This window comes from Diprion similis, chromosome 11 (assembly GCF_021155765.1).
Source record: "Diprion similis isolate iyDipSimi1 chromosome 11, iyDipSimi1.1, whole genome shotgun sequence".
NCBI lineage: Eukaryota > Metazoa > Arthropoda > Insecta > Hymenoptera > Diprionidae > Diprion > Diprion similis.
Window position 1 is genome coordinate 8,170,195 of NC_060115.1, and position 24,944 is coordinate 8,195,138.

General features: G+C 40.3%; 3 protein-coding genes across 6 annotated transcripts; 2 read left to right on the forward strand and 1 right to left on the reverse strand.

Annotated features, from left to right (window-relative positions):
• Positions 1-18,502: 18,502 nt before the first annotated feature.
• Positions 18,503-19,826, forward strand: LOC124412180 (protein Abitram). Of its 2 annotated transcripts, none has more exons than XM_046891856.1 (3): positions 18,503-18,603; positions 18,801-18,872; positions 18,953-19,826. In XM_046891856.1, the coding sequence occupies exon 3, from the start codon at positions 19,045-19,047 to the stop codon at positions 19,738-19,740; it is 696 nt and encodes a 231-aa protein (XP_046747812.1). In that variant the 5' UTR covers positions 18,503-18,603; positions 18,801-18,872; positions 18,953-19,044; the 3' UTR covers positions 19,741-19,826. The 2 variants fall into 2 exon arrangements, with proteins under 2 accessions (XP_046747812.1, XP_046747811.1); XM_046891855.1 differs by having other exon boundaries at positions 18,529-18,736.
• A 508-nt stretch (positions 19,827-20,334) lies between these two features.
• LOC124412178 (4-hydroxybenzoate polyprenyltransferase, mitochondrial) lies at positions 20,335-22,876 on the reverse strand. Of its 3 annotated transcripts, none has more exons than XM_046891853.1 (8): positions 22,722-22,876; positions 22,386-22,553; positions 22,189-22,304; positions 21,916-22,082; positions 21,648-21,795; positions 21,340-21,533; positions 21,006-21,194; positions 20,335-20,842 (listed from the first exon to the last, which is right to left on the reverse strand). In XM_046891853.1, the coding sequence occupies exons 2-8, from the start codon at positions 22,538-22,540 to the stop codon at positions 20,666-20,668; spliced, it is 1,146 nt and encodes a 381-aa protein (XP_046747809.1). In that variant the 5' UTR covers positions 22,541-22,553; positions 22,722-22,876; the 3' UTR covers positions 20,335-20,665. The 3 variants fall into 3 exon arrangements, with proteins under 3 accessions (XP_046747809.1, XP_046747808.1, XP_046747807.1); XM_046891852.1 differs by having other exon boundaries at positions 22,374-22,553; XM_046891851.1 differs by having other exon boundaries at positions 22,189-22,553.
• Positions 22,877-23,018: 142 nt separating this feature from the next.
• Positions 23,019-24,454, forward strand: LOC124412179 (UMP-CMP kinase). Its single transcript, XM_046891854.1, has one exon. The coding sequence runs from the start codon at positions 23,133-23,135 to the stop codon at positions 23,973-23,975; it is 843 nt and encodes a 280-aa protein (XP_046747810.1). The 5' UTR covers positions 23,019-23,132; the 3' UTR covers positions 23,976-24,454.
• Positions 24,455-24,944: the final 490 nt, after the last annotated feature.

The following is a 24,944-nucleotide window of genomic DNA, read 5'->3' on the forward strand; positions in this document are numbered from 1 at the left end:
AGCGTAGGTCCAACAGCAGAGAAATGAGGACGAAAATAAGCAGTTTTTCGCCTTTAACTTTTGATCCGTTGCTCGCAGCGTATTGGGACTGCGTTTAATCGATTTCTCTCGCAAAATTACGTCGGAATAGTGCCCTACAGAATTAATTGCAGCACTTTTCAAAGTCGTCGAAATTTTCACCAAAAATGCAAAGGGGTTAGCCTTGGATTTTTTTTGGCCGAAAAATCTTTTGTCTGGGAATCGATTCGTATGACGTTTTCTAGACTAATTCGACGCCCAGGAACTCAGAAAACACATCAAAAATAGCGTAGGACCAGCAGCAGAGAAATGACGACGAAAATCATGAGTTTTTCGGCTGTAACTTTACAGGTGTTGCTCGCAGCGTATTGGGACTGCGTTTAATCGATTTCTCTCGCAAAATTACGTCGGAATAGTGCCCTACAGAATTAATTGCAGCACTTTTCAAAGTCGTCGAAATTTTCACCAAAAATGCAAAGGGGTTAGCCTTGGATTTTTTTTGGCCGAAAAATCTTTTGTCTTGGAATCGATTTGTATGACCCTTTCCGGAGTGAATCGACCCCCAGGAACTCAAAAAACACACGAAAAAGAGCGTAGGACCAACAGCAGAGAAATGAGGACGAAAATAAGCAGTTTTTCGCCTGTAACTTTTGATCCGTTGCTCGCAGCGTATTGGGACTGCGCTTAATCGATTCCTCTCGCAAAATTACGTCGGAATAGTGCCTGAAATAATTAATTGCAGCACTTTTCAAAGTCGTCAAAATTTTCACCAAAAATGCAAAGGGGTTAGCCTTGGATTTTTTTTGGCCGAAAAATCTTTTGTCTGGGAATCGATTCGTATGACGTTTCCCAGACTAATTCGACGCCCAGGAACTCAGAAAACACATCAAAAATAGCGTAGGACCAGCAGCAGAGAAATGACGACGAAAATCATGAGTTTTTCGGCTGTAACTTTACAGGTGTTGCTCGCAGCGTATTGGGACTGCGTTTAATCGATTTCTCTCGCAAAATTACGTCGGAATAGTGCCCTACAGAATTAATTGCGGCACTTTTCAAAGTCGTCGAAATTTTCACCAAAAATGCAAAGGGGTTAGCCTTGGATTTTTTTTGGCCGAAAAATCTTTTGTCTTGGAATCGATTTGTATGACCCTTTCCGGAGTAAATCGACCCCCAGGAACTCAAAAAACACACGAAAAAGAGCGTAGGACCAACAGCAGAGAAATGAGGACGAAAATAAGCAGTTTTTCGCCTGTAACTTTTGATCCGTTGCTCGCAGCGTATTGGGACTGCGCTTAATCGATTCCTCTTGCAAAATTACGTCGGAATAGTGCCTGAAAGAATTAATTGCAGCACTTTTTAAAGTCGTCGAAATTTTTACCAAAAATGCAAAGGGGTTAGCCTTGGATTTTTTTTGCCCGAAAAATCTTTTGTCTTGGAATCGATTCGTATGACCTTTTCCGGAGTGAATCGACCCCCAGGAACTCAAAGAACACACGAAAAAGAGCGTAGGACCAACAGCAGAGAAATGAGGACGAAAATAAGCAGTTTTTCGCCTGTAACTTTTAATCCGTTGCTCGCAGCGTATTAAGACTGCGCTTAATCGATTCCTCTCGCGAAATTACGTCGGAATAGTGCCTGAAAGAATTAATTGCAGCACTTTTCAAAGTCGTCGAAATTTTTACCAAAAATGCAAAGGGGTTAGCCTTGGATTTTTTTTGGCCGAAAAATCTTTTGTCTTGGAATCGATTTGTATGACCCTTTCCGGAGTAAATCGACCCCCAGGAACTCAAAAAACACACGAAAAAGAGCGTAGGACCAACAGCAGAGAAATGAGGACGAAAATAAGCAGTTTTTCGCCTGTAACTTTTGATCCGTTGCTCGCAGCGTATTGGGACTGCGCTTAATCGATTCCTCTCGCAAAATTACGTCGAAATAGTGCCTGAAAGAATTAATTGCAGCACTTTTCAAAGTCGTCGAAATTTTCACCAAAAATGCAAAGGGGTTAGCCTTGGATTTTTTTTGGCCGAAAAATCTTTTGTCTTGGAATCGATTTGTATGACCCTTTCCGGAGTAAATCGACCCCCAGGAACTCGAAAAACACACGAAAAAGAGCGTAGGTCCAACAGCAGAGAAATGAGGACGAAAATAAGCAGTTTTTCGCCTTTAACTTTTGATCCGTTGCTCGCAGCGTATTGGGACTGCGTTTAATCGATTTCTCTCGCAAAATTACGTCGGAATAGTGCCCTACAGAATTAATTGCAGCACTTTTCAAAGTCGTCGAAATTTTCACCAAAAATGCAAAGGGGTTAGCCTTGGATTTTTTTTGGCCGAAAAATCTTTTGTCTGGGAATCGATTCGTATGACGTTTTCTAGACTAATTCGACGCCCAGGAACTCAGAAAACACATCAAAAATAGCGTAGGACCAGCAGCAGAGAAATGACGACGAAAATCATGAGTTTTTCGGCTGTAACTTTACAGGTGTTGCTCGCAGCGTATTGGGACTGCGTTTAATCGATTTCTCTCGCAAAATTACGTCGGAATAGTGCCCTACAGAATTAATTGCAGCACTTTTCAAAGTCGTCGAAATTTTCACCAAAAATGCAAAGGGGTTAGCCTTGGATTTTTTTTGGCCGAAAAATCTTTTGTCTTGGAATCGATTTGTATGACCCTTTCCGGAGTGAATCGACCCCCAGGAACTCAAAAAACACACGAAAAAGAGCGTAGGACCAACAGCAGAGAAATGAGGACGAAAATAAGCAGTTTTTCGCCTGTAACTTTTGATCCGTTGCTCGCAGCGTATTGGGACTGCGCTTAATCGATTCCTCTTGCAAAATTACGTCGGAATAGTGCCTGAAAGAATTAATTGCAGCACTTTTTAAAGTCGTCGAAATTTTTACCAAAAATGCAAAGGGGTTAGCCTTGGATTTTTTTTGCCCGAAAAATCTTTTGTCTTGGAATCGATTCGTATGACCTTTTCCGGAGTGAATCGACCCCCAGGAACTCAAAGAACACACGAAAAAGAGCGTAGGACCAACAGCAGAGAAATGAGGACGAAAATAAGCAGTTTTTCGCCTGTAACTTTTAATCCGTTGCTCGCAGCGTATTAAGACTGCGCTTAATCGATTCCTCTCGCGAAATTACGTCGGAATAGTGCCTGAAAGAATTAATTGCAGCACTTTTCAAAGTCGTCGAAATTTTTACCAAAAATGCAAAGGGGTTAGCCTTGGATTTTTTTTGGCCGAAAAATCTTTTGTCTTGGAATCGATTTGTATGACCCTTTCCGGAGTAAATCGACCCCCAGGAACTCAAAAAACACACGAAAAAGAGCGTAGGACCAACAGCAGAGAAATGAGGACGAAAATAAGCAGTTTTTCGTCTGTAACTTTTGATCCGTTGCTCGCAGCGTATTGGGACTGCGCTTAATCGATTCCTCTTGCAAAATTACGTCGGAATAGTGCCTGAAAGATTTAATTGCAGCACTTTTCAAAGTCGTCGAAATTTTCACCAAAAATGCAAAGGGGTTAGCCTTGGATTTTTTTTGGCCGAAAAATCTTTTGTCTGGGAATCGATTCGTATGACGTTTTCTAGACTAATTCGACGCCCAGGAACTCAGAAAACACATCAAAAATAGCGTAGGACCAGCAGCAGAGAAATGACGACGAAAATCATGAGTTTTTCGGCTGTAACTTTACAGGTGTTGCTCGCAGCGTATTGGGACTGCGTTTAATCGATTTCTCTCGCAAAATTACGTCGGAATAGTGCCCTACAGAATTAATTGCAGCACTTTTCAAAGTCGTCGAAATTTTCACCAAAAATGCAAAGGGGTTAGCCTTGGATTTTTTTTGGCCGAAAAATCTTTTGTCTGGGAATCGATTCGTATGAAGTTTTCTAGACTAATTCGACGCCCAGGAACTCAGAAAACACATCAAAAATAGCGTAGGACCAGCAGCAGAGAAATGACGACGAAAATCATGAGTTTTTCGGCTGTAACTTTACAGGTGTTGCTCGCAGCGTATTGGGACTGCGTTTAATCGATTTCTCTCGCAAAATTACGTCGAAATAGTGCCCTACAGAATTAATTGCAGCACTTTTCAAAGTCGTCGAAATTTTCACCAAAAATGCAAAGGGGTTAGCCTTGGATTTTTTTTGGCCGAAAAATCTTTTGTCTGGGAATCGATTCGTATGACGTTTTCTAGACTAATTCGACGCCCAGGAACTCAGAAAACACATCAAAAATAGCGTAGGACCAGCAGCAGAGAAATGACGACGAAAATCATGAGTTTTTCGGCTGTAACTTTACAGGTGTTGCTCGCAGCGTATTGGGACTGCGTTTAATCGATTTCTCTCGCAAAATTACGTCGGAATAGTGCCCTACAGAATTAATTGCAGCACTTTTCAAAGTCGTCGAAATTTTCACCAAAAATGCAAAGGGGTTAGCCTTGGATTTTTTTTGGCCGAAAAATCTTTTGTCTGGGAATCTATTCGTATGACGTTTTCTAGACTAATTCGACGCCCAGGAACTCAGAAAACACATCAAAAATAGCGTAGGACCAGCAGCAGAGAAATGACGACGAAAATCATGAGTTTTTCGGCTGTAACTTTACAGGTGTTGCCCGCAGCGTATTGGGACTGCGTTTAATCGATTTCTCTCGCAAAATTACGTCGGAATAGTGCCTGAAATAATTAATTGCAGCACTTTTCAAAGTCGTCGAAATTTTCACCAAAAATGCAAAGGGGTTAGCCTTGGATTTTTTTTGGCCGAAAAATCTTTTGTCTGGAAATCGATTCGTATGACGTTTCCCAGACTAATTCGACGCCCAGGAACTCAGAAAACACATCAAAAATAGCGTAGGACCAGCAGCAGAGAAATGACGACGAAAATCATGAGTTTTTCGGCTGTAACTTTACAGGTGTTGCTCGCAGCGTATTGGGACTGCGTTTAATCGATTTCTCTCGCAAAATTACGTCGGAATAGTGCCCTACAGAATTAATTGCAGCACTTTTCAAAGTCGTCGAAATTTTCACCAAAAATGCAAAGGGGTTAGCCTTGGATTTTTTTTGGCCGAAAAATCTTTTGTCTTGGAATCGATTTGTATGACCCTTTCCGGAGTAAATCGACCCCCAGGAACTCAAAAAACACACGAAAAAGAGCGTAGGACCAACAGCAGAGAAATGAGGACGAAAATAAGCAGTTTTTCGCCTGTAACTTTTGATCCGTTGCTCGCAGCGTATTGGGACTGCGCTTAATCGATTCCTCTTGCAAAATTACGTCGGAATAGTGCCTGAAAGAATCAATTGCAGCACTTTTCAAAGTCGTCGAAATTTTTACCAAAAATGCAAAGGGGTTAGCCTTGGATTTTTTTTGGCCGAAAAATCTTTTGTCTTGGAATCGATTTGTATGACCCTTTCCGGAGTAAATCGACCCCCAGGAACTCAAAAAACACACGAAAAAGAGCGTAGGACCAACAGCAGAGAAATGAGGACGAAAATAAGCAGTTTTTCGCCTGTAACTTTTGATCCGTTGCTCGCAGCGTATTGGGACTGCGCTTAATCGATTCCTCTCGCAAAATTACGTCGGAATAGTGCCTGAAATAATTAATTGCAGCACTTTTCAAAGTCGTCAAAATTTTCACCAAAAATGCAAAGGGGTTAGCCTTGGATTTTTTTTGGCCGAAAAATCTTTTGTCTGGGAATCGATTCGTATGACGTTTCCCAGACTAATTCGACGCCCAGGAACTCAGAAAACACATCAAAAATAGCGTAGGACCAGCAGCAGAGAAATGACGACGAAAATCATGAGTTTTTCGGCTGTAACTTTACAGGTGTTGCTCGCAGCGTATTGGGACTGCGTTTAATCGATTTCTCTCGCAAAATTACGTCGGAATAGTGCCCTACAGAATTAATTGCAGCACTTTTCAAAGTCGTCGAAATTTTCACCAAAAATGCAAAGGGGTTAGCCTTGGATTTTTTTTGGCCGAAAAATCTTTTGTCTGGGAATCGATTCGTATGACGTTTTCTAGACTAATTCGACGCCCAGGAACTCAGAAAACACATCAAAAATAGCGTAGGACCAGCAGCAGAGAAATGACGACGAAAATCATGAGTTTTTCGGCTGTAACTTTACAGGTGTTGCTCGCAGCGTATTGGGACTGCGTTTAATCGATTTCTCTCGCAAAATTACGTCGGAATAGTGCCCTACAGAATTAATTGCAGCACTTTTCAAAGTCGTCGAAATTTTCACCAAAAATGCAAAGGGGTTAGCCTTGGATTTTTTTTGGCCGAAAAATCTTTTGTCTTGGAATCGATTTGTATGACCCTTTCCGGAGTGAATCGACCCCCAGGAACTCAAAAAACACACGAAAAAGAGCGTAGGACCAACAGCAGAGAAATGAGGACGAAAATAAGCAGTTTTTCGCCTGTAACTTTTGATCCGTTGCTCGCAGCGTATTGGGACTGCGCTTAATCGATTCCTCTTGCAAAATTACGTCGGAATAGTGCCTGAAAGAATTAATTGCAGCACTTTTTAAAGTCGTCGAAATTTTTACCAAAAATGCAAAGGGGTTAGCCTTGGATTTTTTTTGCCCGAAAAATCTTTTGTCTTGGAATCGATTCGTATGACCTTTTCCGGAGTGAATCGACCCCCAGGAACTCAAAGAACACACGAAAAAGAGCGTAGGACCAACAGCAGAGAAATGAGGACGAAAATAAGCAGTTTTTCGCCTGTAACTTTTAATCCGTTGCTCGCAGCGTATTAAGACTGCGCTTAATCGATTCCTCTCGCGAAATTACGTCGGAATAGTGCCTGAAAGAATTAATTGCAGCACTTTTCAAAGTCGTCGAAATTTTTACCAAAAATGCAAAGGGGTTAGCCTTGGATTTTTTTTGGCCGAAAAATCTTTTGTCTTGGAATCGATTTGTATGACCCTTTCCGGAGTAAATCGACCCCCAGGAACTCAAAAAACACACGAAAAAGAGCGTAGGACCAACAGCAGAGAAATGAGGACGAAAATAAGCAGTTTTTCGCCTGTAACTTTTGATCCGTTGCTCGCAGCGTATTGGGACTGCGCTTAATCGATTCCTCTCGCAAAATTACGTCGAAATAGTGCCTGAAAGAATTAATTGCAGCACTTTTCAAAGTCGTCGAAATTTTCACCAAAAATGCAAAGGGGTTAGCCTTGGATTTTTTTTGGCCGAAAAATCTTTTGTCTTGGAATCGATTTGTATGACCCTTTCCGGAGTAAATCGACCCCCAGGAACTCAAAAAACACACGAAAAAGAGCGTAGGTCCAACAGCAGAGAAATGAGGACGAAAATAAGCAGTTTTTCGCCTGTAACTTTTGATCCGTTGCTCGCAGCGTATTGGGACTGCGCTTAATCGATTCCTCTCGCAAAATTACGTCGAAATAGTGCCTGAAAGAATTAATTGCAGCACTTTTCAAAGTCGTCGAAATTTTCACCAAAAATGCAAAGGGGTTAGCCTTGGATTTTTTTTGGCCGAAAAATCTTTTGTCTTGGAATCGATTTGTATGACCCTTTCCGGAGTAAATCGACCCCCGGGAACTCGAAAAACACACGAAAAAGAGCGTAGGTCCAACAGCAGAGAAATGAGGACGAAAATAAGCAGTTTTTCGCCTTTAACTTTTGATCCGTTGCTCGCAGCGTATTGGGACTGCGCTTAATCGATTCCTCTCGCAAAATTACGTCGGAATAGTGCCTGAAAGAATTAATTGCAGCACTTTTCAAAGTCGTCGAAATTTTTACCAAAAATGCAAAGGGGTTAGCCTTGGATTTTTTTTGGCCGAAAAATCTTTTGTCTTGGAATCGATTTGTATGACCCTTTCCGGAGTAAATCGACCCCCAGGAACTCATAAAACACACGAAAAAGAGCGTAGGACCAACAGCAGAGAAATGAGGACGAAAATAAGCAGTTTTTCGCCTGTAACTTTTGATCCGTTGCTCGCAGCGTATTGGGACTGCGCTTAATCGATTCCTCTCGCAAAATTACGTCGGAATAGTGCCTGAAAGAATTAATTGCAGCACTTTTCAAAGTCGTCGAAATTTTTACCAAAAATGCAAAGGGGTTAGCCTTGGATTTTTTTTGCCCGAAAAATCTTTTGTCTTGGAATCGATTTGTATGACCCTTTCCGGAGTAAATCGACACCCAGGAACTCAAAAAACACACGAAAAAGAGCGTAGGTCCAACAGCAGAGATATGAGGACGAAAATAAGCAGTTTTTCGCCTGTAACTTTTGATCCGTTGCTCGCAGCGTATTGGGACTGCGCTTAATCGATTCCTCTCGCAAAATTACGTCGGAATAGTGCCTGAAAGAATTAATTGCAGCACTTTTCAAAGTCGTCGAAATTTTTACCAAAAATGCAAAGGGGTTAGCCTTGGTTTTTTTTTGGCCGAAAAATCTTTTGTCTTGGAATCGATTTGTATGACCCTTTTCGAAGTAAATCGACCCCCAGGAACTCAAAGAACACACGAAAAAGAGCGTAGGACCAACAGCAGAGAAATGAGGACAAAAATAAGCAGTTTTTCGCCTGTAACTTTTGATCTGTTGCTCGCAGCGTATTGGGACTGCGCTTAATCGATTCCTCTCGCAAAATTACGTCGAAATAGTGCCTGAAAGAATTAATTGCAGCACTTTTCAAAGTCGTCGTAATTTTCACCAAAAATGCAAAGGGGTTAGCCTTGGATTTTTCTTGGCCGAAAAATCTTTTGTCTTGGAATCGATTTGTATGACCCTTTCCGGAGTAAATCGACCCCCAGGAACTCAAAAAACACACGAAAAAGAGCGTAGGACCAACAGCAGAGAAATGAGGACGAAAATAAGCAGTTTTTCGCCTGTAACTTTTGATCCGTTGCTCGCAGCGTATTGGGACTGCGCTTAATCGATTCCTCTCGCAAAATTACGTCGAAATAGTGCCTGAAAGAATTAATTGCAGCACTTTTCAAAGTCGTCGAAATTTTCACCAAAAATGCAAAGGGGTTAGCCTTGGATTTTTTTTGGCCGAAAAATCTTTTGTCTTGGAATCGATTTGTATGACCCTTTCCGGAGTAAATCGACCCCCAGGAACTCGAAAAACACACGAAAAAGAGCGTAGGTCCAACAGCAGAGAAATGAGGACGAAAATAAGCAGTTTTTCGCCTTTAACTTTTGATCCGTTGCTCGCAGCGTATTGGGACTGCGCTTAATCGATTCCTCTCGCAAAATTACGTCGGAATAGTACCTGAAAGAATTAATTGCAGCACTTTTCAAAGTCGTCGAAATTTTTACCAAAAATGCAAAGGGGTTAGCCTTGGATTTTTTTTGGCCGAAAAATCTTTTGTCTTGGAATCGATTTGTATGACCCTTTCCGGAGTAAATCGACCCCCAGGAACTCAAAAAACACACGAAAAAGAGCGTAGGACCAACAGCAGAGAAATGAGGACGAAAATAAGCAGTTTTTCGCCTGTAACTTTTGATCCGTTGCTCGCAGCGTATTGGGACTGCGCTTAATCGATTCCTCTCGCAAAATTACGTCGGAATAGTGCCTGAAAGAATCAATTGCAGCACTTTTCAAAGTCGTCGAAATTTTTACCAAAAATGCAAAGGGGTTAGCCTTGGATTTTTTTTGCCCGAAAAATCTTTTGTCTTGGAATCGATTTGTATGACCCTTTCCGAAGTGAATCGACCCCCAGGAACTCAAAAAACACACGAAAAAGAGCGTAGGACCGAAAGCAGAGAAATGAGGACGAAAATAAGCAGTTTTTCGCCTGTAACTTTTGATCCGTTGCTCGCAGCGTATTGAGACTGCGCTTAATCGATTCCTCTCGCAATATTACGTCGGAATAGTGCCTGAAATAATTAATTGCAGCACTTTTCAAAGTCGTCGAAATTTTTACTCAAAATGCAAAGGGGTTAGCGTTGGTTTTTTTTTGGCCGAAAAATCTTTTGTCTTGGAATCGATTTGTATGACCCTTTTCGAAGTAAATCGACCCCCAGGAACTCGAAGAACACACGAAAAAGAGCGTAGGACCAACAGCAGAGAAATGAGGACGAAAATGAGCAGTTTTTCGCCTGTAACTTTTGATCCGTTGCTCGCAGCGTATTGGGACTGCGCTTAATCGATTCCTCTCGCAAAATTACGTCGAAATAGTGCCTGAAAGAATTAATTGCAGCACTTTTCAAAGTCGTCGAAATTTTCACCAAAAATGCAAAGGGGTTAGCCTTGGATTTTTTTTTGGCGAAAAATCTTTTGTCTTGGAATCGATTTGTATGACCCTTTTCGGAGTAAATCGACCCCCAGGAACTCAAAAAACACACGAAAAAGAGCGTAGGACCAACAGCAGAGAAATGAGGACGAAAATAAGCAGTTTTTCGCCTGTAACTTTTGATCCGTTGCTCGCAGCGTATTGGGACTGCGCTTAATCGATTCCTCTCGCAAAATTACGTCGAAATAGTGCCTGAAAGAATTAATTGCAGCACTTTTCAAAGTCGTCGAAATTTTCACCAAAAATGCAAAGGGGTTAGCCTTGGATTTTTTTTGGCCGAAAAATCTTTTGTCTTGGAATCGATTTGTATGACCCTTTCCGGAGTAAATCGACCCCCAGGAACTCAAAAAACACACGAAAAAGAGCGTAGGACCAACAGCAGAGAAATAAGGACGAAAATAAGCAGTTTTTCGCCTGTAACTTTTGATCCGTTGCTCGCAGCGTATTGGGACTGCGCTTAATCGATTCCTCTCGCAAAATTACGTCGAAATAGTGCCTGAAAGAATTATTTGCAGCACTTTTCAAAGTCGTCGAAATTTTCACCAAAAATGCAAAGGGGTTAGCCTTGGATTTTTTTTGCCCGAAAAATCTTTTGTCTGGGAATCGATTCGTATGACGTTTTCTAGACTAATTCGACGCCCAGGAACTCAGAAAACACATCAAAAATAGCGTAGGACCAGCAGCAGAGAAATGACGACGAAAATCATGAGTTTTTCGGCTGTAACTTTACAGGTGTTGCTCGCAGCGTATTGGGACTGCGTTTAATCGATTTCTCTCGCAAAATTACGTCGGAATAGTGCCCTACAGAATTAATTGCAGCACTTTTCAAAGTCGTCGAAATTTTCACCAAAAATGCAAAGGGGTTAGCCTTGGATTTTTTTTGGCCGAAAAATCTTTTGTCTGGAAATCGATTCGTATGACGTTTCCCAGACTAATTCGACGCCCAGGAACTCAGAAAACACATCAAAAATAGCGTAGGACCAGCAGCAGAGAAATGACGACGAAAATCATGAGTTTTTCGGCTGTAACTTTACAGGTGTTGCTCGCAGCGTATTGGGACTGCGTTTAATCGATTTCTCTCGCAAAATTACGTCGGAATAGTGCCCTACAGAATTAATTGCAGCACTTTTCAAAGTCGTCGAAATTTTCACCAAAAATGCAAAGGGGTTAGCCTTGGATTTTTTTTGGCCGAAAAATCTTTTGTCTGGGAATCGATTCGTATGACGTTTTCTAGACTAATTCGACGCCCAGGAACTCAGAAAACACATCAAAAATAGCGTAGGACCAGCAGCAGAGAAATGACGACGAAAATCATGAGTTTTTCGGCTGTAACTTTACAGGTGTTGCTCGCAGCGTATTGGGACTGCGTTTAATCGATTTCTCTCGCAAAATTACGTCGGAATAGTGCCCTACAGAATTAATTGCAGCACTTTTCAAAGTCGTCGAAATTTTCACCAAAAATGCAAAGGGGTTAGCCTTGGATTTTTTTTGGCCGAAAAATCTTTTGTCTGGGAATCGATTCGTATGACGTTTTCTAGACTAATTCGACGCCCAGGAACTCAGAAAACACATCAAAAATAGCGTAGGACCAGCAGCAGAGAAATGACGACGAAAATCATGAGTTTTTCGGCTGTAACTTTACAGGTGTTGCTCGCAGCGTATTGGGACTGCGTTTAATCGATTTCTCTCGCAAAATTACGTCGGAATAGTGCCCTACAGAATTAATTGCAGCACTTTTCAAAGTCGTCGAAATTTTCACCAAAAATGCAAAGGGGTTAGCCTTGGATTTTTTTTGGCCGAAAAATCTTTTGTCTGGGAATCGATTCGTATGACGTTTTCTAGACTAATTCGACGCCCAGGAACTCAGAAAACACATCAAAAATAGCGTAGGACCAGCAGCAGAGAAATGACGACGAAAATCATGAGTTTTTCGGCTGTAACTTTACAGGTGTTGCTCGCAGCGTATTGGGACTGCGTTTAATCGATTTCTCTCGCAAAATTACGTCGGAATAGTGCCCTACAGAATTAATTGCAGCACTTTTCAAAGTCGTCGAAATTTTCACCAAAAATGCAAAGGGGTTAGCCTTGGATTTTTTTTGGCCGAAAAATCTTTTGTCTGGGAATCGATTCGTATGACGTTTTCTAGACTAATTCGACGCCCAGGAACTCAGAAAACACATCAAAAATAGCGTAGGACCAGCAGCAGAGAAATGACGACGAAAATCATGAGTTTTTCGGCTGTAACTTTACAGGTGTTGCTCGCAGCGTATTGGGACTGCGTTTAATCGATTTCTCTCGCAAAATTACGTTGGAATGGTGCCCTACAGAATTAATTGCAGCACTTTTCAAAGTCGTCGAAATTTTCACCAAAAATGCAAAGGGGTTAGCCTTGGATTTTTTTTGGCCGAAAAATCTTTTGTCTGGGAATCGATTCGTATGACGTTTTCTAGACTAATTCGACGCCCAGGAACTCAGAAAACACATCAAAAATAGCGTAGGACCAGCAGCAGAGAAATGACGACGAAAATCATGAGTTTTTCGGCTGTAACTTTACAGGTGTTGCTCGCAGCGTATTGGGACTGCGTTTAATCGATTTCTCTCGCAAAATTACGTCGGAATAGTGCCCTACAGAATTAATTGCAGCACTTTTCAAAGTCGTCGAAATTTTCACCAAAAATGCAAAGGGGTTAGCCTTGGATTTTTATTGGCCGAAAAATCTTTTGTCTGGGAATCGATTCGTATGACGTTTTCTAGACTAATTCGACGCCCAGGAACTCAGAAAACACATCAAAAATAGCGTAGGACCAGCAGCAGAGAAATGACGACGAAAATCATGAATTTTTCGGCTGTAACTTTACAGGTGTTGCTCGCAGCGTATTGGGACTGCGTTTAATCGATTTCTCTCGCAAAATTACGTCGGAATAGTGCCCTACAGAAATAATTGCAGCACTTTTCAAAGTCGTCGAAATTTTCACCAAAAATGCAAAGGGGTTAGCCTTGGATTTTTTTTGGCCGAAAAATCTTTTGTCTGGGAATCGATTCGTATGACGTTTTCTAGACTAATTCGACGCCCAGGAACTCAGAAAACACATCAAAAATAGCCTAGGACCAGCAGCAGAGAAATGACGACGAAAATCATGAGTTTTTCGGCTGTAACTTTACAGGTGTTGCTCGCAGCGTATTGGTACTGCGTTCAATCGATTTCTCTCGCAAAATTACGTCGGAATAGTGCCCTACAGAATTAATTGCAGCACTTTTCAAAGTCGTCGAAATTTTCACCAAAAATGCAAAGGGGTTAGCCTTGGATTTTTTTTGGCCGAAAAATCTTTTGTCTGGGAATCGATTCGTATGACGTTTTCTAGACTAATTTGACGCCCAGGAACTCAGAAAACACATCAAAAATAGCGTAGGACCAGCAGCAGAGAAATGACGACGAAAATCATGAGTTTTTCGGCTGTAACTTTACAGGTGTTGCTCGCAGCGTATTGGGACTGCGTTTAATCGATTTCTCTCGCAAAATTACGTCGGAATAGTGCCCTACAGAATTAATTGCAGCACTTTTCAAAGTCGTCGAAATTTTCACCAAAAATGCAAAGGGGTTAGCCTTGGATTTTTTTTGGCCGAAAAATCTTTTGTCTGGGAATCGATTCGTATGACGTTTTCTAGACTAATTCGACGCCCAGGAACTCAGAAAACACATCAAAAATAGCGTAGGACCAGCAGCAGAGAAATGACGACGAAAATCATGAGTTTTTCGGCTGTAACTTTACAGGTGTTGCTCGCAGCGTATTGGGACTGCGTTTAATCGATTTCTCTCGCAAAATTACGTCGGAATAGTGCCCTACAGAATTAATTGCAGCACTTTTCAAAGTCGTCGAAATTTTCACCAAAAATGCAAAGGGGTTAGCCTTGGATTTTTTTTGGCCGAAAAATCTTTTGTCTGGGAATCGATTCGTATGACGTTTTCTAGACTAATTCGACGCCCAGGAACTCAGAAAACACATCAAAAATAGCGTAGGACCAGCAGCAGAGAAATGACGACGAAAATCATGAGTTTTTCGGCTGTAACTTTACAGGTGTTGCTCGCAGCGTATTGGGACTGCGTTTAATCGATTTCTCTCGCAAAATTACGTCGGAATAGTGCCCTACAGAATTAATTGCAGCACTTTTCAAAGTCGTCGAAATTTTCACCAAAAATGCAAAGGGGTTAGCCTTGGATTTTTTTTGGCCGAAAAATCTTTTGTCTGGGAATCGATTCGTATGACGTTTTCTAGACTAATTCGACGCCCAGGAACTCAGAAAACACATCAAAAATAGCGTAGGACCAGCAGCAGAGAAATGACGACGAAAATCATGAGTTTTTCGGCTGTAACTTTACAGGTGTTGCTCGCAGCGTATTGGGACTGCGTTTAATCGATTTCTCTCGCAAAATTACGTCGGAATAGTGCCCTACAGAATTAATTGCAGCACTTTTCAAAGTCGTCGAAATTTTCACCAAAAATGCAAAGGGGTTAGCCTTGGATTTTTTTTGGCCGAAAAATCTTTTGTCTGGGAATCGATTCGTATGACGTTTTCTAGACTAATTCGACGCCCAGGAACTCAGAAAACACATCAAAAATAGCGTAGGACCAGCAGCAGAGAAATGACGACGAAAATCATGAGTTTTTCGGCTGTAACTTTACAGGTGTTGCTCGCAGCGTATTGGGACTGCGTTTAATCGATTTCTCTCGCAAAATTACGTCGGAATAGTGCCCTACAGAATCAATTGCAGCACTTTTCAAAGTCGTCGAAATTTTCACCAAAAATGCAAAGGGGTTAGCCTTGGATTTTTTTTGGCCGAAAAATCTTTTGTCTGGGAATCGATTCGTATGACGTTTTCTAGACTAATTCGACGCCCAGGAACTCAGAAAACACATCAAAAATAGCGTAGGACCAGCAGCAGAGAAATGACGACGAAAATCATGAGTTTTTCGGCTGTAACTTTACAGGTGTTGCTCGCAGCGTATTGGGACTGCGTTTAATCGATTTCTCTCGCAAAATTACGTCGGAATAGTGCCCTACAGAATCAATTGCAGCACTTTTCAAAGTCGTCGAAATTTTCACCAAAAATGCAAAGGGGTTAGCCTTGGATTTTTTTTGGACGAAAAATCTTTTGTCTGGGAATCGATTCGTATGACGTTTTCTAGACTAATTCGACGCCCAGGAACTCAGAAAACACATCAAAAATAGCGTAGGACCAGCAGCAGAGAAATGACGACGAAAATCATGAGTTTTTCGGCTGTAACTTTACAGGTGTTGCTCGCAGCGTATTGGGACTGCGTTTAATCGATTTCTCTCGCAAAATTACGTCGGAATAGTGCCCTACAGAATTAATTGCAGCACTTTTCAAAGTCGTCGAAATTTTCACCAAAAATGCAAAGGGGTTAGCCTTGGATTTTTTTTGGCCGAAAAATCTTTTGTCTGGGAATCGATTCGTATGACGTTTTCTAGACTAATTCGACGCCCAGGAACTCAGAAAACACATCAAAAATAGCGTAGGACCAGCAGCAGAGAAATGACGACGAAAATCATGAGTTTTTCGGCTGTAACTTTACAGGTGTTGCTCGCAGCGTATTGGGACTGCGTTTAATCGATTTCTCTCGCAAAATTACGTCGGAATAGTGCCCTACAGAATTAATTGCAGCACTTTTCAAAGTCGTCGAAATTTTCACCAAAAATGCAAAGGGGTTAGCCTTGGATTTTTTTTGGCCGAAAAATCTTTTGTCTGGGAATCGATTCGTATGACGTTTTCTAGACTAATTCGACGCCCAGGAACTCAGAAAACACATCAAAAATAGCGTAGGACCAGCAGCAGAGAAATGACGACGAAAATCATGAGTTTTTCGGCTGTAACTTTACAGGTGTTGCTCGCAGCGTATTGGGACTGCGTTTAATCGATTTCTCTCGCAAAATTACGTCGGAATAGTGCCCTACAGAATTAATTGCAGCACTTTTCAAAGTCGTCGAAATTTTCACCAAAAATGCAAAGGGGTTAGCCTTGGATTTTTTTTGGCCGAAAAATCTTTTGTCTGGGAATCGATTCGTATGACGTTTTCTAGACTAATTCGACGCCCAGGAACTCAGAAAACACATCAAAAATAGCGTAGGACCAGCAGCAGAGAAATGACGACGAAAATCATGAGTTTTTCGGCTGTAACTTTACAGGTGTTGCTCGCAGCGTATTGGGACTGCGTTTAATCGATTTCTCTCGCAAAATTACGTCGGAATAGTGCCCTACAGAATTAATTGCAGCACTTTTCAAAGTCGTCGAAATTTTCACCAAAAATGCAAAGGGGTTAGCCTTGGATTTTTTTTGGCCGAAAAATCTTTTGTCTGGGAATCGATTCGTATGACGTTTTCTAGACTAATTCGACGCCCAGGAACTCAGAAAACACATCAAAAATAGCGTAGGACCAGCAGCAGAGAAATGACGACGAAAATCATGAGTTTTTCGGCTGTAACTTTACAGGTGTTGCTCGCAGCGTATTGGGACTGCGTTTAATCGATTTCTCTCGCAAAATTACGTCGGAATAGTGCCCTACAGAATTAATTGCAGCACTTTTCAAAGTCGTCGAAATTTTCACCAAAAATGCAAAGGGGTTAGCCTTGGATTTTTTTTGGCCGAAAAATCTTTTGTCTGGGAATCGATTCGTATGACGTTTTCTAGACTAATTCGACGCCCAGGAACTCAGAAAACACATCAAAAATAGCGTAGGACCAGCAGCAGAGAAATGACGACGAAAATCATGAGTTTTTCGGCTGTAACTTTACAGGTGTTGCTCGCAGCGTATTGGGACTGCGTTTAATCGATTTCTCTCGCAAAATTACGTCGGAATAGTGCCCTACAGAATTAATTGCAGCACTTTTCAAAGTCGTCGAAATTTTCACCAAAAATGCAAAGGGGTTAGCCTTGGATTTTTTTTGGCCGAAAAATCTTTCGTCTGGGAATCGATTCGTATGACGTTTTCTAGACTAATTCGACGCCCAGGAACTCAGAAAACACATCAAAAATAGCGTAGGACCAGCAGCAGAGAAATGACGACGAAAATCATGAGTTTTTCGGCTGTAACTTTACAGGTGTTGCTCGCAGCGTATTGGGACTGCGTTTAATCGATTTCTCTCGCAAAATTACGTCGGAATAGTGCCCTACAGAATTAATTGCAGCACTTTTCAAAGTCGTCGAAATTTTCACCAAAAATGCAAAGGGGTTAGCCTTGGATTTTTTTTGGCCGAAAAATCTTTCGTCTGGGAATCGATTCGTATGACGTTTTCTAGACTAATTCGACGCCCAGGAACTCAGAAAACACATCAAAAATAGCGTAGGACCAGCAGCAGAGAAATGACGACGAAAATCATGAATTTTTCGGCTGTAACTTTACAGGTGTTGCTCGCAGCGTATTGGGACTGCGTTTAATCGATTTCTCTCGCAAAATTACGTCGGAATAGTGCCCTACAGAATTAATTGCAGCACTTTTCAAAGTCGTCGAAATTTTCGCCAAAAATCCAAAGGGGTTAGCGTTACTTTTTTCGCGATTTTTGGAGTAGAGAATTTTCCGTTTCAGATTTGATCCGTATGACCCTTTTTCGACTAATTGGACACTCAGCAACATAGAAATCACAGCAAAAGGAGCGTACGATAAACAGCACAGAAACCACGACGAAAAGACCGCTAGCAGAAAAATGAGAAATCAGAGTATCACGTTAATCGGCTGAATCCCCCGATCCATTGCCTGCAGTATATATCGATGCGCGCAATCATTTCGTCTTGCAAAATTACTTCAACGTGGAATTCAATTAATTCTAATCCTACATTACATAAAATCTTCCAAACATCTGCATATATAGACGTTATCGAACGATTCGTCTGTTGTCTCTTTCTAACACATTGCAAGAGGAGATCAATCTCATAGTCAAGTACGTCAATTGGTGCAATGTATGGCGACAAGAGGTGCCTTGAGTTCCACATTTGGCTCTATACAGAATTGCTTTTTTGCAGTACTCGAAAGAAGCTCATTATATTTCAGTTGAATCGCGTTAAATTAATACATACAAAGTATGAAATACAATGCAATTAATGAGTTTATTTCTCCACTTCTCGTCATTCAAGTGATATTTGTCCGTGTTTTCCCCTTTCGTACCTTGACCGACTTGCCTACTACTTCTTCGGACCATTCAAAATTGACAGCGAACGCCCGCCCTCTGTTGTCGATACCTCGTTTGGTTTGGCCAGGTTTCTCGCTCCTGATGCATAAATATTTCCGAAATTCGAAGCACAACGAAGAGTGAGGTTAGATTCCCATTGAGATAATTGCGTAATAGATTTAATTCGCGAACGGATTATTACGATGCCGCGTGAATTAGCCCCTCACAATGCTGCGTGTAATGATATATTCGCTGAGTATCAAGAATGTCAAGCTGAGGTATTGTTAGAACCATATCAATTTAGAAACGAAACATAACCTATACGTCTGTTTATCACCGCAGCACCCGGTCGGCAAATTTTTTGGCTACTGCACAAATCTTAACAACGCTTTGAGGAAATGCTTGAAATCTCAGGTAAAACGCTAATGTATTCCTTCGATTTGTAACCGGTTTTATTAAAAATAAAATCTGTAAGCCTATGATCTTTCTTACAGAGGCGCATCAAGCAGGCTGAAAATTTAAAACGATCTGAAGAATTGCACGCCAGGATTCAAGCAAGGATACGCGAACAAGAAGACGAAATATAATGAATCAGGAACATCCCACACCTAGCCTGGAACCTGAAGTTAAAAGGCGAAAGGTATTCGAAGTGAACAACGGTCAACCATTAGAACATATAGTGAGAGAAACCGAGGAAAAACGATTGATTCCTATTGAAGATTCAAAAACGACAGAGAATAGAAAAGAGTTGCATATTTTGAAGAGTTTTAAGCCGACAACTGCATTTCCCAATGTTACAGAGCGTTATTTGACCCCATATTATCATGTGAATGAAGAATCAGCAGGTGACGATACCTGTATATGGGTTCACAGTAATCGCATTTGTTTGATTAGTTTAGCATCAAGTCATGATATTATTAAAATGCAAAAGAAGATCAAGTGTATCAATTTTAAAGTAACTGAAAAGTTGGATCGGGCGTCGAATAAGGTGTCAGGTAAAAGTAAACATGGTGCACAACCTCTGCAACCATCTTCTACCATCTGCTCAATAGAGTGTGAGGATGGTGGAAAGTATTCTGTCAAATGTAACATGACTGGAAAATTAATGGAGGTCAACGACGCCCTACTAAAAAAACCAGAGCTTTTGTTTGAGCCGCCGCACAAAGGAGGGTATCTTGCAATTGCTTTACCCAATATTAATCGATTTGAAACATTAACGACAGAGTTACTAACTCAAGAAAGTTACAATGCCAGGATAGCCATAAGACAAACAGTTACGTGATGAAAAAATAAAACTCCTTGTACATAAATCTATTTCCTTTCCTTCAAACCGCACAGCGTTAGGTAATTCTCAAAACTCAAATTTCAGATAACAAATTAATATAAATATATATGAATGCATTAGAAATTTTTGCAAAATTCATGCGTAGCTGTTACATTTATTGAGTTCAATGACTTACTGGTCTAAAAAAATGTCTTGACAAAATTCAGTTCCTGTTATTAACATTGTTTGTTTAGCTGTGTTTGCTATCTTGTGAATTGTGAATACACAAATAAGCTCCTTTATTCATTGTTGAACATGTTTGACGGTAGAGTCATTTTACCTCTACTGAAGGGTCAGTGTTCAGCGATTAATAAGTGACACTGTAGACTTGGACAGATTGTTGGTACTTGAGCATTACTTGTTAGGAAAATTGTGGTTTATAATTTTCTATTTATATGATTTATCGTGTCGTATAATGGTAGGCAAGAGTCGATTTCCTTTATTATCTGTTTCCAATCATAAAATCCACACATTCATACACTCCATACTATAAACCAATTGTTCTATAATAAATAGATCGGAATATTTCCATGTGTATTGTTTTGCTTTTTGTTTTACATTGTATCATATATAACGTTATGTCTACCCTAAGTTATCATCTTTGGATTCACTATTTACATTCGTACGTGCAACAGAATCACAGATTATGTTAGCCAGAAAAAATACTCTGCAACAATGCAAAGAATAATGTGACAATAAATCCTCCCACTGAATAGTATATGATTTCGAAATACATGGCTAAGTTGAAATAAAACTAGTCACTTATCTCATGCAAGCCTTACTCTGTTTTGGAATACCATTTTATAAACTACAATGGCACATAGTATAAATTAACCGTTGATCAGAGAGTTAGACTGAGACTGATAGAGATTACATTCTGACATTATATACTTTCTTTTATCGCATATTGAGTTTTGTTTTGACTCTTTTCTGTTTCTTTCTTTTTACTTCTCAATAAATTACCTAATACTATACCAGTGAATAGTATAAGTCCGACTCTGTGATTGGATACAAACTTGTTTGCACAGTCTGTAGGGTTGTCGATGTTTAAGGTGTAGATCTGAAAATACAAACATTGAATCCATAAACAATTTCCGTTCGGTAACTATTAGCATTTTCAATAATGAATGATTACTGTTAATATACTTTGTATCGCATGAAATTATGGTTAGAGGGAATTCACTGACTGATCATAAAAAAAAAAATATCGTGATTAATTTTACCTGATTGGCAAGATGGCTACCGATGACTCCAACAGCTACATAATATGGCCACGTTTGGTCAACCATAATTCCAGATGTGAGTAAGCTGCTGATCATAGATGTTCCAAAGCAAGATAGCCAGACCTTTGTATTATCTCCAAACTTCAATGCTGTTGACTTTATTCCCAGTAAAATGTCGTCAACTTTGTCCTGATTAAAAAGAAAAAATTACACTGATACGTAATAACATTTGTGCATTTGAAATTGGTATGAAAGATAAGCTACTAGCGTTTCTATAAATTTTTTGTCCACTTAAACGAATTATCTGTGAATTATATGTAATCACTCAACATACCTGATGTGCATAAATTGTGTCATATAAAATTGTCCAACAAACACCTGCTACGTAAAGGGGTAGACAAACTGACCAGTCGCAGCTACCTTGTACAGCAGACCATCCCAATAATGCTCCCCAGTTAAAGGTCATGCCCAAAATAAGTTGAGGCCAATGAGTTATTCTTTTCATTAACGGGTAAATTACAACAAGACCTGTAACGTAGTTTGAAAATCAAGTACAAAGTTTTAGAACTGAAACTAATAAAAAGAATAAATGAAAAACAATGCAGAAAGAATGAATCAACTGTGAGGTGTAATGGGACATACCCAATGAACTGGCACCGAGAAGAATGCTATACCAATTCAGTTGCAAAAGAACTGAAAGACCCAAACCGAGCTGACCAGAGAGAAAAACTAGTGCTTCCAACTGAGTTACTTCTCCGCTAACCAAGGGCCTGTCTTTTGTTCTGGCGACCTGAAAGTAAAGACAATTGATTAGATGCGAATAGCACTGTTAGGTATGGTCGTTCTAACTCTCTTCGTTTAATAATTTCTTATGTAATTCGAGGGAAGTCCTAATTTAATTCAAACTTACTCTTTTGTCTATATCTCTATCCCACATGTCATTTATTGTACAGCCTGCTCCACGCATGATAAATGCTCCAAGTCCAAATAATGCCAGCATTTGTGGATCCGGAATCATACCAGGTGGTGCAGCCAGCGCTATGCTCCATCCACAAGGCCAGAATAGTAACCAAGATCCTGTTTCATGGATAATTTTGTGATTAGATTAATACTCATAGTATGAAGAAAAATGCCATAAATATTTGCTAAATAAATATGAATGTTTATATAAAAAATTAATTACCTATTGGTTTGTCAATTCTCATAAGCCTTAAGTAGGGCTGTATCGAAACAGGAGATTTATTCACCAGCGTAGAAGCTAAGCTCACCCTTCTTTTCTGTTGTGAGATATCATTATCACTAGGATTTAAACAGTCGGTTATATTTTGTACAGGTCTTACTCCTATCTGACCAACATTTTCTTTGTACAACTTTTTATACTCTTTTTTAATGTTCAAAAAGTATGATGTGTGTATCTGTTGGCAAGGACAGTAACTAACGGAGTGTAATTTGAACCAATTCTTGTGACTAGATCGGACAGAGCATCTCAAAAGGTGAGTTAGACTAGGTACAAAACACCTTCCAGGTACTAGCATTTCAAATCCGGATCTGTAACGTAAACAGCCTTAAGTAATCATTTATTTACTCAAAATCCATTTTGTCCAAACTCTAATTCCGGTATATAAACTCAAGTGGTCTATTATTGAATGACATAACCTCCAAACGATTGTAACGTCGACGATATGAGCAAAATAACGTTATTAAGAAATGATTTACCTATCTGTATCGTACGATTGAAATGCAACGAAACGTCAACCTGTGCACCTTATTAGTTACATAATTAGTTATTTTTGTACAATAATTTCAAGGTTATCTCGGCACATTCTCCATAATTTCTGGCTACCCGTTGACGGCACTGCGAGTCGTGAATGTGATCGTCGTGATCTGAGAATACTTTGACGCTCTCTCCCGGATATACGGCGAATCATAATTTTTCGAGTGTATCGAAGTAGATGAGAAGAAAACATCGTGTTATCGAATATCGAAGCTCAAAGTAAGCATATTCCAAAGCAATAACCGGCGGTCGTCCGACGGGGGGGACTTGAATTATGAATTAATTATGATTTGAAGGTATGTCAGCGGCTGTCACTTGTCCGAGGTGACAAACTTAATGCCGATTTGAGGAATATGTCAAGCATGTATTTAAGGTTATTCGTACGAAGAGCGGTAAATACGCGATTCTATCTCGACGGAGTGGAGGACAGATGCGATATGGAACGAAGCGGCCCGCCAATACCTGTCGTATTATTCGATAGATTAGGCTCGTCGACATCATGTGGTAATCATTCCGGAAATTGTGTATATCAGAAATCGTTGATAATTAAGTTTTCCATGCTCTGTCATCCGGGGCTGTTAATCAGTTTACGTAAGTTTGTCATGTCGACCGTATCGAAGCCCGAAGTTATTTTCGTCCTGGGTGGACCAGGAGCAGGAAAAGGCACCCAGTGTACGAACATAGTCAACAAATACGGTTATGTTCATCTCTCGGCCGGCGAGCTCCTCCGCGAGGAACAGCTCAAACCAGGATCTAAATACGGCGAGTTGATCCAAGGTCACATGGTAAATGGGACGATAGTGCCCGTCCAGATAACCTGCAGCCTGCTGGCTCAAGCGATGGAAAAATCAGCCTCCAACCGTTTCCTGATCGATGGATTTCCTCGCAACACCGACAACCTTGACGGGTGGAACGAGGCTATGTCTGATAAGGTCAACTTTCTTGGCGTACTGTTCTTCGATTGTTCCCAGCAAGCCTGCGTCGACCGCTGTCTTCGCAGAGGGGCATCTGGAAGCGGTCGCAGCGACGACAACGAAGAAACTCTGAAGAAACGGTTTCAGACTTATCAGAACTCAACTATTCCCATAATCAAGCACTACGAAGCTCAAGGACTCGTCTATAAGATTGATGCCAACAAAGCTACGGATCAGGTATTCGAGGATGTTCAAAAAGTCTTGGCGAGGCTTCAACATTAACCAGTCGCTAACCGATAACCCATATTGGTTCAATTTTAATCAACTATGATGATGCACATCTGTGTGCCCAAGTGCATTTAACTACGCATGAATATTGAGGTTTAGATTAATGAATTTATCCAATCATTGTATTATTTAATATTATATATATATATATATACACACAGAGTTGTGCAGATCTAGTTAGCATTCCGCTATAAAATCTTAGGGAACGAACCATGCTGTATGATTTATGTACAATGCTAGAAGTAGAAAAAGTTTCATTGAATTTTGCAATTGGTTAGTAATGGTCATTGATGATTATATACAGAATACGTAATACAATCTTCAAGTCAATTTCATTCAGAATGGAATTGAAACGCAACGAACTGCCAGCCTTGCATTATATGTGGTCTGCAGAAAGAATTTGCTCACTATTTGTGTTTGAACACATAATATGTATGACTAGCATTTCATCTATAATAAAGCTACTTGAACCGAAGAGTCGATAGATCTTTATTAATAGAAAGTCAGAACAATTCATGAACTGATCATTGTTTTATTCATTTTTTATTTACCAAAGATATTTCTTATTGGGATTTTTTTATTACATAAAACTCTAGCTCTGAGGCACTTCATTTATAAAAATTATTATTTTTTTTTTTTATTGGATGGAGGTGAAAATTGTAAAAGAGGATTCTTTTATCTTATCTAAAACGGGGGGCTTTTCTGATGTCGCAATTTTTACAATCGTGTGTCGGTTCTACTGCGCCCTTGAAAACTGGATGCTGCCTCGCTGGCAAAGAGAGTAGCGTCACCTACTATTGGTTAGAGACACTAAGCGAATTCTTAATATTTTGTGATTCGAATAACACATCTTTTCCCCGCCGTTATCTTACACAGAATCTATTTAAGCATTTGATTGTAGTAATAATCGTTTTGCACTCGACAGTTTTTCATTGTTTATCTCAGTATATGTATAGTATAATC